Raw genomic sequence first — 18,322 nt, forward strand, 5'->3', positions numbered from 1 at the left:
TTCTTCTTCACAACTCAGACTATTACTGGAGTATGTAGTGTGTTTACTGTGTGCTACAGGAATAAAAACCTTCACAGAGATTCAACTGAGAGAGAGATCTTTGGAGAACATGAGATGATGAGAGAGTTTCTGTACCTTCAACAATCACCTGAAGATCTCTAGATGTTTCTGAGCCGTCTGAGTTCTGGAGAATTAATCTATAATTCCCTGAATCTGTTCTGTTCACAGGGTTTATTATCAGAGTCCTTTAATGACTGTTACTTCAGGTCTGTTATTATAAAGATCACATTGACTCTCTCTTCATTTTATCATTCTTTACTCTACAAACTGGATCATCTTGTGGGTTGTTTGTTCTCTTTTGTATCTTCAGATCATATTCACTAGAGTCCAGCATCAACAGATTGAGTTTGTGTCCCAGAGCTGTGTAACAGGGATCAGACTGATCAAAACTACAGAACTGATCCAGACCTAGAGAACAAAACACACACACACACACACACACACACACACACACACACACACACACACACACACACAGACACACACACACACACACACACACACACACACACACAATGAAATGTACCAAAATCTATATGCATCATTAATTAAAACCAGACACAAATAACAGAAAAACTTATATTGAAAGTTTAACTAAACAAAACATATGAGAGGTTTTATCTGATCTGAAGTATGGATACTGATCATAATTAATAGATAGTTTGTTGTATACAACTGTTAATATAAAACATTTTAATTTGAAATGTCTGTTGAAAGCTGAAACATCATGTATATGATCTCAATCATTAAAATAATTAAAATATCATGCTTTCACTGTCTACATAGTTTTTTTCTAAACAGCACGTTAAAATATTATACTATATAGATATTCTGATGTCATATATTTATAATAATTATTAAAACATTTACTTTCTGATCAGTCTCTTTATACTGTGACGTGTTTCTCTTTATTAATAATGTCTTGATCTTATATTTAATGGAAACAGATCATTTGATGAACTCTGCTTTATATAAAAAGTAGAATAAAAATAAAAACACTCACACTTTCACACAATGAACACGAAGAGAGAAAAATACTTCTTATTTTGCTGAACATCAGAAAACATGACTTTGACTAGTTCTTAGTGTCCGATTCAATCTGTGTTAAAAGCACTATAGAAATAAAAGTGACGGTTGACTAGATCACTGCACACTCTTGATGTAACGTTCTATTTTTATTTCAGAGGTTGATCTGACTGATCAGCACGATGAGAAGAGTTCGATGTGAAAGTGACTCACATGCAGCGGTTTTCAGCAGCATCAGTCCAAAGATCAGCATCGTTTCTCTGAAGTCCATCAGAAGAACTCGATCGCAGCAGAAGAGAGTGATGCTGCTTCAGATCGTCTGTGTTCTGGATCTCATCGAGACGAGCGTCTTCACGCCGAGACTCTGGACTGACTCACGAGGAAAGAGGAAGTTTCTTCTGACGGAGGAAGACACACGCTGTTAGTTTTCACTAACATAAAAAGAAAGTCTGGTTTAATCCACGCAGAAACTAGTTTTAATTCTATTTTTTTCTGATATGAATTTTCTTACTGTCAGTGGGACTGTGATTATCATAAGCCTAACGATTCATCAAACCACAGATTTATCCACTTAGTGGCTCAGTAACTGTGGTCAAACTCTTCGTGTGATGCAATTTTGTGTTTTTTTTTATTTCAAGGTAACCGATTAATCTTATTGGAAGTGTTTCATATTTCATAAATTAACTATATTCTGATGAACAATGAACTTAATTACAGATAGCTCAAAGTCATTTGTGAAAATCTGGTACCTGGTGCTAATAATATGACACACCCTGCCAGCATTTCTCTAATTTTCAATGTGATTTCTCAGATATTGCAGCCTTAAAATGACTGTAATGTTCAAGTCCCCCAAAGAGGCTAGTTGTTGTGTAAGACACATGCATGAGGAGAAAGGATAACGTGGAGACTTTTAATAGAGAATTGGTTTGACACTGCAGCTGGAATTGCTCTCCAGTTCAGCAACGAACAGAGTATGTATGTATCAGACAAAATAAATAAATGTGAAAGTGCACTGCGTTAACTGAGACTTGTCATAGGTCTTGTTGCTGCTCTTGGTGGGTTTTGATAATAATGTAATGGTTGGGCCAGACTCATGATCTAAACCTGAAAAATCTGAAATTCCCAGGGAAATCCTTACAACCTTGAAGTTATAAAGTTTTGACTAAAAATCCAACAACAGTCTCTGAACTGTGGATCAAGAGTGGATCAAGACTTTCTAGCGATGGCTAAAGATGTCTGGAAAACATGGCAGCTTTCATTGGCCAAGGCCCACACCATGAGACCGTTTGACAAGTTAACCAACCACAACTGAGAATGAGATTAAGATCAAACCAGCGCAATGTGAGAAACTGTTATTCTGTGGCCGCAGATGTGCTAAAGTTTCTAAAAGCAAGAGCCTCTACACTTCTTACTAGTTGGGCAGTAACCCTCCAAAGTTTTAATTGTAAACTTTTACTCCAACAGTTATTTTGTTTGTAGTAGGCTAAGTAAGTTTTCTTTTTGCTCCGCAATCTATTTTTGACTATTGTTTGATGTATTGCTGATGTATTGTCATCAGTATAAACCAGAAAACAACACTTAGCTTTATCTGTTAATAAAGAGATGGTGTGAACCAGAAATGTGAGTTTTTCTTGTACATTTTTGCTCAAGACACGGCCCTGCTTCTTGACGTTTGTGCAGTACAGTGAATAAATGATCATCGTGACTAGTAATAGAGTCACCAAACACAATGACATCATGCAGGTAACACATTCTGATATCTCCTGATTTCTTTGGGGCCGGAATGATAGATGATACCCATTGTGAAGCATTTACTCTTTCAATGACGTATGTGCTGCTAGCAAACAATCCAGTTCTGTTGACACATCATCCTTACAGGAAACAGTAATTGATGCTGTTTCTGTTGCGCAGGTGCCTCAGTTTCACTTTATGAACAAAGTTCTTTGCACAATCAAAACTTGCTGCTGTTGAGTTTGACACCTTGGACACAGATTCTTTGGCAGCAAGTACTGTGTTGTCCTTTTACACAAATTCAAAGAAGATATTAAGTCCATGCCCATCAGTGGATTTTTCACAATATAGAATGTAGCAAGTACTAAACAAGGTCCATGTGTTAATGCGTCCCAGCACACAATGATTATGCTTGGAAAATGCAAAGAGACACACATCTGCATGTTCCAGAGGCGATTCAGAAAAGTATTGTTCGTATATACGCTCTGGCAACATAGAAACAGAGGATCCTGTATTGTAGTACCGGACAGTGTGGTCATTTGGTCATTACACAAATTTAGTTTGGTGCTGGAGATGTGCTAGTCATGTACAGGACAGTCAGTTCAAGGACTTTGATTTCTTGTTACCATGTTGCATGGCATTCTTTTGCTAAATGTCCATTCCTTTCTTATTTAGAGCCAGGTATTACCTGGAATTTGCTAAATGACTGCTTGAATTGCAATGGTAGCATCTGCATTCAAGCTGAACTCTTATCCGACTCTGACTTGTGTGCTTGTATGTCGTAACCGTATTTGGAAGGGTGTATAAGATTTACTGGGCTTCTATTCCAAGGCAATGAAGCAGTGTAGTACACATCCTAGTATCAGGCCAGTCATCTCCCTCTGCATGAATCACCAACACATAGTTCTCAAACATCTGTATCCAGGTACTGAATGGAACCAGAAAAGAACAGTCAGCTTTAACTGTTGATCATTTTACTCAAAAGCGTGGCTAACAACAAACTTCTTCTTCTTCCTTCTATAACAGCTCCCCATAGTGGCACTTCTTAATCAACAGAGTTTGTAATTGAACACAACAACCATGTCATTTAACAGAGTTGCGCCAAAGTGCTGTACATCAAAACAGTATAACAAGCATAAAAAAACGCATGCATCATATGAAAACTAAACAAGAAAAATAGAATCAGAGCAAACTGTCATCAGGGCCTTAAACTGTCATTAATCAAAAACTAGAGAAAACAAATAAGAGTTGAGCCTCGTTGTGCACTGGCATTTCTTAAAATTAATCTGATTTTTGTTAGGATTTATTGTTTTTATATGTAACCAGGGAAGGATTCACTTGATGGAAATGCACCTTTGGTTTTCTGTCACTTGGATATGTGCGCTGTCCCCTTTAAAAAAAAAAAAAACCTTCGCACACGCGAGACGGAAGTGCACGTCATACCGAAAGAGAGCTCAGTTGAAAACAAGAGTTACACAAAGAGAATAGTTGATAAAACTGTTAAAAGGAGATAAATCCCAGTTTTATGTCCACTTGTGAATGTGTGGTGAGTTCAGTGAGTACATGGTTTAATTCGACGATCACACAAGAGTTGCGTTATTGCACGTGAGAGATGGCCAGAGGGGGAGGGGCTATTCAGAGCACGTTACTGGAGATCGAGCGTGAGTTACCCTAAAATGTCCCAAGAGTTAAAGTGCACGTTATTTGATATGTTAACCGAGCATGCAGTAGTTCTTATGCTTTATACTGTGTTAGAGGAGAGCAACGATATGTGAGATCAAGTGTAAATGTCCTCTTTTCATCAGGAAGGGGTTATGTGGATCCCAAATAAAGGGGACTAGGCTTTAGTAGAAATAATATAGTGAAGTGTTTTGAAGTAACTATACATTTGTGGAAAGGTGTGTGAGGCTAAAATATAGGTGGAAGGCTGCTCTTCCTTTGTGGTTTTCTGTTTGACAATTTTTTGTCTCTTACATGGTGAGAGTTGTTTCAAAATTGCCACAACATCCCCTGCTGAAGAAAACCCCAGCAGAAATCAGCACAGAATTTGTAATGGTTTTACTGGCTATAATATATAATTATAACATAATGGACTCTGTTGTTCTCTTCTGGAAATTGGTGACTTTATATCGGCAGCTTGTTAAATCTGTAATGGAACAAGTGCTAAAACACTAAAGGAAATATTTCCGGTTATGTACGTTATTTTGGTTCCCTGAAAGGAGAAGGACAAGACACTGTGTAGCTAATGCTTGGGATTTTCCCCCTCCTCCCTAAAACTAAAGCCTGATTGCATCGCTCTGGCAAACTTCACCGGCCAATGACGCTCAAGCGCTCAATCTAGGGGCGGAGCCACCTTCTATATTGGACGGCGCTTAGCGTCATTACCTCAGAATCATTTGAATGTGGTTCAAGACTCTGAGGATTACAACACAGCAGTGTGCGCAGTGTCTAATGCCCTACCTATGTGCCTATCAAGTACGGTCTCTTGACACGCTTGGGGAACACGTAAAATCCTGCTGTGTTGTATTCTCCAAACCTGAAGAAGAGTCTAATGAGCCAGATCCAATAGAGCTGAGTCTGAAAGTGCTTAAAGCACACGCAGGAAGAAACAACGGTTTGGGTCTGCATTGAGTCACTAAGACTAAGAGTTGCTTGACACTCGGGATTTCAGCCGAAGTTGAAGCGGCCTCATACACAGAAGCCCAAGCAGACACACTAAAGCTGCTGCTGTGAACTTCGAAAACATTTCAGAATCACCACTCTGCCTGGTTTCACGAGGTATTCGCTCGCTGGGCACAGGCGCGCTCTCATCAGTTGTGAGTCCAAATCCATTTTCCTAGGAATGTGATAACCAGCCTGGGCCGAAGCTTGCTCTTCTGCACATTGATTGTCAGTCCTAGATGATCCAGATGGTCTAGAAGTTGACATTGATGGTTTTTCAGTGTATCATTAGTGTATAATCAGTCATCCAGATAATTTAGAATGTGAATTCCACATCCAAGTCAAATGGGAGAACATTGAATTGATAATCTTTGACTTCTTGATCTCATGTCAGTTTTCAAGTACAGTGCAGCATTTCCTGAAACAAGTAATAAAAACAAAAAAGGCAGCAGAAATGTATAACACACTCACACACAAACATCTCCAACTTACCATTGCTCATAATTTAATTCATATAACATTAAATACAGCAGGCAGAACATCAGAGGTCTGGTGTATACATATTAGAATTAAATAAGTGTGCACAAAGCAAATAGAAACAACATGCTACTTTTTAATTTTGATTGCTTGGCTGAGAAATTTCTGCTTTGAATTTTGCTCTTTTGAGTGCAAAGAAAATATTTGAATGCAAATAATAACTGCAGCAAAAAAGAATAAAATAAAACGAACAATTACTGCTATATCATGTTATCAGCGAATAAAACACAACAAGGAAAGAGAAAGTTGGAGAATTGTTAGTAGCGATAAAGTTAAAACGTGATAATGTGTGAAAGCAAAAGCGTGCAGCGTTTTTAAGATAAAGTGCTGGTTTAGTTTGGATGTTTCTTCATAGTTAAAGTAATATGTTTAATCAACCAGTAAATTCTATTTATTTCAGATACATATTCTGGAGGTATTCTTTACAGAAAGAGCTTCTCTAAAGTCTCCATCAGTTGTAGAGGAACCTCCACAAACTTTGAAAGACTTTTTTATTCCCGCATCATTTTGTTGTGTGTAACAAAAACATCCAACACGCAGCGGTTTGCAGCAGCAGCATCTGTCCAAAGATGAGCCTCATTTCTCTAAAGTCCAGCAGAAGAGCGTGATGCTGCTTTCATCAAGACAAGCGCAACAGCACAGTAATGAAATATCCAAAATCGAAGCTTCTTCTTGAATGAGTGAAACTAAAAGAAATGTTTAAACGAAGAAGTAACTTTTACATTATACGTGCGTTTTGAACCAGTCAGCTAGCTAGAACTTTACATGAATAGTCCAAACAGGGCTGTTGCAGGGTGGAGAAAGATGGCGATGGTTATCTGACATTTCAAACAATGGTATAACGATCACCAATTTCAGAAATAAAGGCAAAAACTTTCTGGAACAGCACCTTTTCAAAAGATGCTAATTTGTGTTACTAGTGTGGACCAACAATGGTGAATAAGCTACAAAATGTTTGTGAAAATCACATCTCCATAGGAAATAATTGCTGCTTCACACTCGTGGTAAATTGTGGGATTGATCTTGGACTGGAGAAAGTGATAATGTAATGAGGAGTCAGAAGTGTTCAGATTCATTTGCATGCTCTTTATTAAGAATGGTCAAACAGGCAGGGGTCAGTAACGATAACAGGAATATCACAGGGTAGGAAGAGTCGGAAACGGAGTCGGGCAAGGGTCAAGACAGGCAGACAGAATCAGAGTCGAGGTACACAGGTAGGAGGTCAATAGGCAGGCAGCAAACAATCGGAGAAACAGTGAAACAGAGCAAGGTCAAAAAAGGGAAGGCAAAGATAGTGGGATAAACGCTTAGAATTACCAGCTGGGGCAAGGATAAGACTTGGTGGCCATCAGAGGGAGCCACAGAGGCGCAGTTCATGATAGATCAGACCAGAGCATCCTTATTTTGACCATTTTAATTGCTATTTGAAAAGGAGCAATGAAGAAGGAAGAGATGGCTCGTAATGAACTGTTTTATTTAAAACAAGGGAGCAATCTTAGACACGTATTTAAAATACAAAATAATTGTATGTCATTAAATTTTCAGTGGGTGGTAGTCAAATTTGTTACATCCAAAAGCTTTTTTGTTTACCAAAGTGATTACTTCTGAATTTTAATATTATTTATTTCATTTAAACATGAATGTAAACTTTTCTGACTCGGACAGTCTGCAAAAGTACCCTAAGCTCATAAGTTTCATTCCTCTTGCAGAATAGGCTATGGTTAATGAGAACGTAAAAATTACATTTTAAATGTAACTCTCCCAATCCTGTCTAAATTAACAAAGAGAGATTGGAAATGAAAAGTACACAAGTACATCTAAAATCATGTAGGAAATCTTGGATCTGCTGCTGCTCTCATGAATCTTCTGCTGTGTGTTCATGTCCTTCTCTAAATCTTCTCGTCCTCTTCCTGATCTTCTTGTTTCTTTCCTAAAAGCATCACATCATCATCATTACCTTCATACTCTTAATATCCCCATATCAAACTCATAATGATGATGATAAATGTCTCTCACCTGACGTGTGTCTCATGTAGATGTGAAAAGCTCCTAAAAGACCCAACAGAACCATCATCTGAAGACACCAGACCAGAACAAACACCACAGACACTGAACACAAGATCAACTATTAGACACAAGACAAACCCAATCTTTATGTTTCCAGGAGAGTGTTTGTTAAACTAGTACCACGTTCTGGTGTTTGTGTGCTGCTGGTCACTGCAGAGGTCAAGCTAGAGGTCAAACTAGAGGTCAAGGTAGAGGTCAAACTAGAGGTCACAGCTGCAGAAGATGATCCTGAAATAAAACATCAGCACAGAATCACTTGTTTTTTCTCAAGTAGTAAGTAAACTGCAGCATGTTTTACTGACTGTTTTAGATGCATTGAACTCATTATACATTCTGATAATTTACCCTCAAATATTATGACGAGAGGACATATATATATAAAAAAAAACTAAATAATCTATATTTTAAATTCAATATTAACTGTTTATATATGTATACTAATAATGTGTCTAAAATTACTGTCCTTATAATGTCATCATACATGTAAAATATTTGCTGCTACATTAAATAAAATAACAAAATATCACAATAAATAACATTATTAGTCATTCAGACTGTCATGAAAAAAAAATAAAAATGAAAATGCAAATAAAATGAAAGGTTGTAAGATAGCTCATATTTTCTTTATACAAAACATTGTTTCTTATGATTTTACTGTGAAATTTTTAGTGCCATGTACATAAAAATAAATAAATATATATATATATATATATATATATATATAAACCTAGCCTCACTTTATTAATAATCTTTTCTTAAGAATCAACCAAAAAAGATTCCTATTTAAAATCCTCACAATCCATCAACATATATTTCAGAGATACTGCTCTCTGACACAAGAGGATTTTGTGGCAAAATGTGACTTTTTTTTTTTACAGATTCTTGACAGGTTTTGTGAGATTCTGCATCACTGTTGTTGATGTTGTCTATCAAATACTTCACTGATGTCTTAAGATCTCACCAGGACAGGGTTTGAGTCTCGTGGTGTTCTGTGCGTGACTGACGAGGTTCTTCACGACTCAGACTATTACTGGAGTATGTAGTGTGTTTACTGTGTGCTACAGGAATAAAAACCTTCACAGAGATTCAATGGAGAGGGAGATCTTTGGAGAACATGAGATGATGAGAGAGTTTCTGTACCTTCAACAATCACCTGAAGATCTCTAGATGTTTCTGATCCTTCTGAGTTCAGGAGAGTTAATCTATAATTCCCTGAATCTGTTCTGTTCACAGGGTTTATTATCAGAGTCCCTTTAATGACTGTTACTTCAGGTCTGTTTCTATAAAGATCACATTCACTCCTCTTCATCGTTCCATTTCTTACTCTACAAACTGGATCATCTAGTGGGTTGTTTATTCTCTTTTGTATCTTCAGATCATATTCACTAGCGTTCACCATCAGTAGATTGAGTTTGTGTCCCAGAGCTGTGTAACAGGGATCAGACTGATCAAAACTGCAGAACCGATCCAGACCTGGAGAACAAAACACACACACTCAATCTGCATGCATCATTAATTAAAACCAGACACAAATTACACTCAGAATGAACGTTTAACTAAAGAAACAGACATTCGTATCTGATCTTAGTTCATCTATGGATATTGAAACTAAAAGAGACTTCACTGTTCTTCATAACTTGTGTTCCTGCGGATGTTATACAGTATCTGGACACACACTCACAATGAAATGCACAAAACTAAAATCAGACACATATAGGATAACAACCTGGTTATTGTTCCATTGCACGATGTGAAAAACAGCCAGAGAGCAGAATTCACTCTGTGGTCGGTGACTAATCTGAAGTTTCAGATCATCAGTTGCTCCTGTCTGCTGAGAGGTTTGTGTGTTTGTAGCTTCACTCTTTCATTTATCACCCTCTGTTCTTTTAGCGGTCAAATATAGCCTTAATTATCTACATACTGCTGATGCTATCAAACTAATCTAACAATTTTGACTGTTGTTCGTTTGCTCGCTTTATTCTAAAATCGTGTGAGTGCGTTAGCACCGTTAGCTGATCAGCTTTTCACTTTCGTTCCGCCCGTGTTTACGCGTCTATTATTGTCTTCTTTTCCGCTTTGTTTCATCTCTCCCTCGCGCTCGTTCGCTCCGTTTTTACAAACTCGTCAAACAAGATTGGTAAGTAAATCTTCCATCACTTACGGTGAGTAAATGTCTTTTCCTTCCATTGTCACTTGCACCATTTGCCACATGTATAGTTTATGTTTCTCTGTCAGCGATCAGGGATTCACGTGTGAAAAATGCAGGGAAATAGCTAGGCACGCATTCAAACTTTAATTGAAGACAGTAAGAATGTGAGGGTTGTAGATACTGCTTTGGATGCGACTAGTTCAGTAAATCATGTACATTGTTTGGTTCCAGCTTTAGAGCCCCTGCAGCAGGGCAACTGGGTGAGGCGCACTGGTCATGGGTCAATACACCACTCTTTCGTTCCAGTTAATGCTGGGTCTTGTTTTATGGTGCTCAAATCTCCTGCACCTTCTACCTTATTTTTTATCCTCAGGTTAGGTAAAGTAAGTCGAGTCTGTCCTGTCTCTCATAAGCATTTAATCATACTCACAAGACGGGTCACAGAAGACTTCTTCGTGGTCTGTTCTGCTCAGGTCTTTTGGCAGGTGAGCGTATTGGTTATAATAAGATATAGTTTTATTATATATAGGTTAAATATATTACAAATAAAATACTAATATAAAATAGAAATAAAAACAAAGTTGTATAATCTGCGAGCTTGGTCGTTCGGAGGCATCATGCAGCCCTCCTTTATAGGCTACAGGTGCAAGTCGACACTTTTTGGGAAAGTCCCGTACAGCTGGAGACCTCCCTTTCAAGAAGCTCACTATAAAAACACAGCCATCTTATCAGTCTGCTCTTCTGCGAAGATCTTTCTAAGATGTCCTCCTCTCTGCGTCGGGAACTCAGCACTCAACAGTAACTTTCCTATTCTTCAATGTTCTTACTAATACATATTTTATCTCTGGCTATACTTTAACTAAATGTTACATATATCATACCTAATGTCTTTTCTGAATAAACAATTTTAAACATGATGCTATGGTGGTCTTTCTTTCTGCTATTCAATAAGTGAATACAATACCATGTGTACTGTGTATCTTATAAATACTTATATTCTGTGTGGTCTCTTCTTCTTGATAAATCAGCAACACATCACAATGTGTTCACAATACAAGGTATCACTCAAATAAACAAGGCAAACTTACAAAATTGGGTAAACTTCCTGTTTTCCTCAACAGTCTCAAAGGCTGGATGTCTAAGTGGTGCCTGCAGAATAACTGCAGAATAGGTTTCATTGACAATTGGATAAGTTTCTGGGGCAGACCTGACCTGTCTTCATCCCTCCTGGGGTGGTGCCGCTCTTCTCTTGAGAAATATGGCATATAGTCTTAGAGCTCACACTTGTTTAGGGCCCAGGACAGGAAGCAGACAGATTGGCTAAACCGACCGCCTGTTCCCCGATTTAGAATACGCAGAGAACATCCAAACCAAAATAAACGCAACAACTTGCTCTACCTGCATTTCCTGTTTGTGGCCTTTCTAAGCAAAGTCCCTCCATGAGCATGATGCAAAGTATTTCCAGTTCTACTGCCTTACTAAGCGTTCTATCTCATTGTTCTGTTTACCTTACATGATCTCTGCCTGTTTTACCGATTATACCGATTCCAAGACCTGCCCTTCTGTTTTGTTTGCCTGATTGGACTCACAACTTGGTATAGACACATTGTTTGTTTCCTGACTACTGTCTTCTGGATCCCCGTGAACTTGTGTTGATATCTCTGAGTTCCTTATTATTAGCGACTCTCTGCCTGCTATAACATTTGTGATTATTGCCCTTGTATTTATTAAATGCCCGCATATGGATTCAACTCTGGCTTCCTCCTCCTCATTACAATAACAAGAATGGTAGAACCATCACTTCCACCACAAAAGAATGCTTTCTAAGTAATCTCCCTGACTTATCTCAATTCCTTAGCGTGTCTAATACAGCACAAAAACTTGATGATGTAATAGAAACTATGCACTCTTTTTTTCTAGCACTTTAGATACAGTTGCTCCTTTACACTTAAGAAAGATGAAAGAAAACAATCTGACTCCATGGTATAATGAAAACACTTGCACCTAAAGAAAAAAAAATCTAAATTAGAGGTATTTCGTATTGCCTGGTGGGAGAGTATGCTGTCATACAGAAAAGCAATAAAAACTGCTAGATCTGATTATTTTCATCTCTTTTAGAAGACCACAAACACAACCCCGGTATTTATTTGGTGCTATCATTCCCCAAGCGTACAGCAGTAATGAGTTCATGAACTACTTTACTTCCAAGATTAGATCAGAGAGGAAACTGTAACCATGGAGCCGCCAGCTACAGTATCACATTGGACAGGGAACTATAGATATAGGAAAAATTCCATTCATTCTCTATTATGGGAGAGGAGAAATTGTACAAACTTGTTAAATCATTAAAACCAGCAACATGTATGCTGGACTTTATTCCATCTAAAATATTAAAAGAGCTGCTTCCAGAAGTCATAGATCCTATTTTGACCATTATTAATTCATCATTGCCATTAGGACATGTCCCTAAAAACTTCAAACTGGCAGTAGTTAAGCCTCTCATTAAGAAACCACATTTTGACCCCAAAGACTTAGTGAATTACCGACCAATCTCGAATCTCCCTTTCCTGTCAAAGATACTAGAAAAGGTAGTATCCTCACAACTATATTTATTTTTAGAAAAAAAATGGTATCTGCGAGGATTTCCAATCAGGATTTAGACCATACCATAGTACTGAGACTGCTGTCATTAGAATTACTAATAACCTGCTTCTATCTGATCATGGTTTTATGTCGTTATTAGTGCTATTAGATCTTAGCGCAGCATTCAACATTATCGATCACTACATTTCTAGACTAGAGACTAGAACACTATGTTGGCATTAGTGGAAGCACCTTAGCATGGTTCAAATCATAACTATCTGACCGCTATCAGTTCATAGCAGTAAATGAGGTATCATATCATTAAGTTAAATATGGAGTTCCTCAAGGCTCAGTGCTAGGGCCGTTACTTTTCACACTTTACATGTTACCTCTGGGAGATATTACTGTTCAGCTGTATATTTCTTCACAGCCCAGTGATACACACCAAACTGAGAAACTAACAGAATGCATAGTCGATATAAAAAACTGGATGATGAGTAACTTCTTAATGCTAAATTCTTAAAAAACGGAGGTGCTAATAATTGGACCTAAAAACCCCACATATAATAATCTAGAACACAGTCTAACACTTGATGGCTGCTCTGTTAATTCTTCTTTATCAGTTAGGAACCTAGGTGTGCTGTTTGACAGCAATCTTTCTTTTGAAAACCATCTTTCTAGCATCTGTAAAATTGCGTTTTTCCATCTTAATAATATATCTAAATTATGACCTATGCTTTCTAATTCAGAAATGTTTATAACCTTGAGGTTAAATTATTGTAATGCTTTATTGGATGGTTGTTTTGCACACTTGATAAACAAACTTCAGCTGTTCCAAAACACAGCAGCTAGAGTCCTTAGTAGAACTAGGAAGTATGACCTGTCAACACTGCACTGGCAAACATCGGATAGATTTTAAAATTTTGTTAATTACTTATAAAGCCCAGAATGGTTTAGCTCCTCAATATTTGATCCAGATATACAGTCCTGCATGTCTGATAATACCTAGAATGTCAATATCGACTGCGGGCGGCAGATCCTTTTCCTATCTAGCAGCCAAACTCTGGCCCAATCTCCCTAACACTGTTCAGGAGGCAGACACACTCTGTCAGTTGAAATCTAGATTAAAGACACATATCTTTAACCTGGCTTACACGTAACACTAATTCACTTTTATTACTCAAATCTGTTGAAGGATTGCTAGGCTGCATTAATTAGATCAGCTGGAACCGGGAACACTCAATGGAACACAATGTACTCGTGACATCGTAAAAATCTACGCTAATATTAGTCTTGTTTCTTTCTTAATCTGTTTTTCAGTTTGAATCCAAATTAGATGGTGGAAAACACTATGAAACAAACACTTCAAAATAAGAGTCCACAAAAACCAAGGCAGGGGAACATAGACTGAAATCATGACACATTGACTGGTTGTTTGTCTGCTCTTTAGAAGATGACAGCTGTGCAAACAGATTTTTGAGCTAATCACATCTTTTTACTGTTTTAATTCTAGAACAGAAAAAATACTAGAGCCTATAGATCCCTCACTATTATAAGTTTTAATTGCTATTTAGATTATTTGTCGTAGATCAGCACTCAAACATCCTTGAAGAAAATGCTGTAGTGTAGATGACATTCAGACCAACTGAAGAGGAACACTTACCGTAATCTGATGTCTGTGTTGATGCAGAGGTCAAACTAGAGGTCAAGCTAGAGGTCGCTGCAGCAGTAGCTGATCCTGAAATAAAACATCAGCACAGAATCACCTGCTTTCTCTCTTTGAAATAGTAAGTAAACTGTAGCATGTTTTACTAAATGTTTTGGAGGCATTTAACTCTTTTGCATTGTGACATTCAACCCTCACATCTAATTTCTGACATATAAGGAAAATGTGACAAAAACAAAATCAATTTTACTTTAAATTCAGTATTAACTGTATATAACTGTATATATTTAACATAACTGCTAATAATAATGTCTAAAATGACTGTCATGATACTGTCATCACAAAACCTTAGAGACGTGTCATATTGAATCAAATAAAAATGTACCGTTTTTAATTATAGTAATAAGAATCAAATAACAAAATATCATTATAAATAACTGTATTAGTCTTTTAAACTGTCATGAAAATAACAATAAAAATAAAATGAAAGGTTGTAAGATAATCCATATTTTGTTTATACAAAACATTGTTTCTTTTGATTTAACTGACAAATGTTTGTTGGTTGTTTATAATTTAGTGCCAAGTAAAAGTAAATAAAAATAGTAAAAGTATACATAAATAAACTATATATAAACATCAAATAAAAACAAAAGGGTTTAAAGTGTATTTTTAGTAAAGAAAACAAAAACTGTAAACCTAGCCTCACTAGGTTTAGTTTCTGTACCTTCAACAATCACGTGAAGATCTCTAGATGTTTCTGAGCCATCTGAGTTATAGACAGTTAATCTGTAATTCCCTGAATCTGTTCTGTTCACAGGGTTTATTATCAGAGTCCCTTTAATTACTGTTACTTCAGGTCTGTTATAATAAAGATCACATTGACTCTTCATTTCCCCATTCTTTACTCTACAAACTGGATCATCTTGTGTGTTGTTTGTTCTCTTTGTATCCTCAGATCATATTCACTAGCATCCAGCATCATCAGATTGAGTTTGTGTCCCAGAGCTGTGTAACAGGGACCAGACTCATCAAAACTGCAGAACCGATCCAGACCTAAAGAACGAGTGACAGAGAGAGAGAGATAGAGAGAGAGAGAATGAATGAAACGAATGTCTCCTGACTAGGATACTGAACTTATTTAAATTTCTGGACAGATTTAATTCAACAGGTTTAGCGTGTAATAAATAAAAAAAAAAAAATTTACAAGAAGAAATCTTTAAAATAATAAATAAAGAAACTTTGGGCATGTTGTGTGTTTCAGTGCTAAATTAAAAGTACTGCACACAGCTAGACGTCACACTTTAACCAAATACAGGAAATTCAAGTAGACACTAAGAACAGAGCATCTGTTTAAACATTTATGATAAAGAAGTTTGTCCCAAACATCATCTGCTATTCTACTACACACTCGTTTTGTAAGAACTTTATAAAGTATGCACATACTTTTAGGATGTAGTATAAAAAGATTGAACGTGGGACACAGCATCTGTGAGAAGTGCAGACTGTTTTATACAGCAGCGACAAATGCACTGAAATTCACCTAAAAAAACTTGTCTTAAACACACACACAAACAAGACAATCGGAAAACTATTGTAAGATCACTGCAAACTCTTAATATAACACTGTTAAAATGAAAGTGACTCACACGCAGCGGTTTGCAGCAGCAGCATAAGTCCAAAGATGAGCATTGTTTCTCTAAAGCCTCGCTGACAGACACCTTCTTACTGACACTGATCAGGAAACTCTACGACTGCAACAGAGAAAAGAAGAAAGGAAGTCTGTCAGAGATGGTCTATGGTTTTAAACTAAATACACACAAAAAAGACAGATGTAACAAGAAGAATAAACCCTCGGTCACAAAAAAGACAAGCAGAAGAACAGTGGATTAGAAGAAATGAAATGAGAAGTTAGAGAACTATGTGGCACACATATGATGTATATATTTAAACATATTGTAAATAGAATCCATTGCTATTTACATTTAGTGCAAACAGCTGCTGCCTTTTATTCATGGAAAGCCAGACTTCCTGACCTGGTTGTTAGATTTGTGCTCAGGAACTGGTTCCAGGTTCTGGTGGCCGTGGCAGAAGGTGTGCAGAAAACGACCGATTTCTTTCAGTCTGTCCATTTGACTGAGGGTGGTAACCTGAGGAGAGGCTTGAATAATCTCCATACCAGAGAAATGAATTGAGGTATGAATTGATATCTTCAGAAGACATAGTATACTCGTAGTGGCCAGTAAGGGTCACAGACTTCATGTCTGGCCTCAGTCTCCTGAGTTCAAGAGGAATTTGACTGGTTTTTAGTGATTGGATGAAATTAAATGTTGAAAACGGTTTGGATTCTGAAATTAGATTTAATCACCTTCAGTGCTGTCCAAAACATTTTAGCAGGACTGGGGTACATTAGCCTAGAAATATCAGGATTCAGGATGGATTTCAAGAACAAAATATTTTCCTTAACAACATCTAATATGAAACGGGCCTCAAATTAATAGGCATAAAAATACAAGCTATCATTTCCGGGACTCAGGGCAATGTCCAAACATGTTACCCAAGACATTACAAGAGAGCCCTGATGATAACTGAAACATATTTAGATCAACACTCCATGATTACTGCTGTTTTAAAACACTTTACTTGATACATGCTAACTAGCTATCATTAGAGTATAAGTAGACTGTACTCTTTATTGTGATGATCTCCCAAAAGACATCCTATCGACTATAGGTAACTTTAAGAACATGTCAATTTATTCTAACCCTAACCGCACCAGTCTAGTTATACTCTACTAACACTAAAGTTAGTTAGCATGTAGGTGCAAAGTTATTTATTGTCAACAGAGTATGTAGGAGCTAAAATGCTGTATGTTTCATGAGAAGCTAATTGATTGAAGCTAAGTGATTTTTGAGAGGACCCTATCTAGCGGCTCAGGTGGAGATGCACGGCCTCTAAGATGAAGGATCTGTGACGTCACCTGAGGGTGTGGCTACACAGGAAGTGACAGTCTTTGACATTGTGGTCTGACTCCACGTTGATTCGTACATTGATTTGACACGTCTTCAGTATGCTTTATATCTTTGAAATCCATTACTCTATTGAGATTTTGCTTTTCATTATTGTATTTTAATTTTTTCATTCAATAAATGTTACTTCAAGTTTGAATGGTTCAACTATGTGGACAATGGATTAAGTTTCCTTTTTCTGTCGAACTACAAAAGTGGATACTTAGCCACTACAGAATTTTCATAAAGGGCCATCAAAATAAAGTGATACTGAATATTAAAACTGACTGCATTACATAAAATTTTAAAATCTCTTAAAATCTACTGAAACTTTGACCTTTGACTGGAAATACAGTTACCATTTGAAATCATTTTATTTGTATATTACCTGATACCTAGATTTAAATTTCAAGTACAACCGTATTCTATAATAACACGTCTTATGAATAAGAAAATGTAACATAATATTAAATACAGAAGATCTGCTGCTCTCATGAATCTTCTGCTGCGTGTTCATGTCCTTCTCTAAATCTTCTCATCCTCATTTTCTGATCTTCTTGTTTCTTTCCTAAAAGCATCACATCATCATCATTATCTTCATACTCTTAATATCCGCATATCAAACTCAAAATGATGATGATAAATGTCTCTCACCTGACGTGTGTCTCATGTAGATGTGAAAAGCTCCTAAAAGACCCAACAGAACCATCAGCTGAAGACACCAGACCAGAACAAACACCGAACTGGACACTGAACACAAGATCAACTATTAGACACAAGACAAACCTGTTCTTTATGTTTCCAGGAGTGTGTTTGTTAAACTAGTACCACGTTCTG

At 37.0% G+C, this 18,322-nt stretch overlaps 1 protein-coding gene and 1 pseudogene across 1 annotated transcript; both read right to left on the minus strand.

Moving 5' to 3' along the window:
* Positions 1 to 7,673: 7,673 nt before the first annotated feature.
* On the minus strand, positions 7,674 to 15,469 carry LOC122335393. Its single transcript, XM_043233239.1, has 6 exons — positions 15,205 to 15,469; positions 14,478 to 14,552; positions 9,223 to 9,555; positions 8,203 to 8,310; positions 8,032 to 8,124; positions 7,674 to 7,945 (listed from the first exon to the last, which is right to left on the minus strand). Exons 1-6 carry the CDS (start codon positions 15,368 to 15,370, stop codon positions 7,905 to 7,907), a joined length of 816 nt encoding a protein of 271 aa, XP_043089174.1. The 5' UTR covers positions 15,371 to 15,469; the 3' UTR covers positions 7,674 to 7,904.
* Positions 15,470 to 17,976: 2,507 nt separating this feature from the next.
* Positions 17,977 to 18,322, minus strand: part of LOC122335392 — a 28,529-nt pseudogene continuing 28,183 nt past the window's right edge.

The sequence above is a fragment of the Puntigrus tetrazona genome, unplaced genomic scaffold (assembly GCF_018831695.1).
Source record: "Puntigrus tetrazona isolate hp1 unplaced genomic scaffold, ASM1883169v1 S000000769, whole genome shotgun sequence".
Taxonomy (NCBI): Eukaryota; Metazoa; Chordata; class Actinopteri; order Cypriniformes; family Cyprinidae; genus Puntigrus; species Puntigrus tetrazona.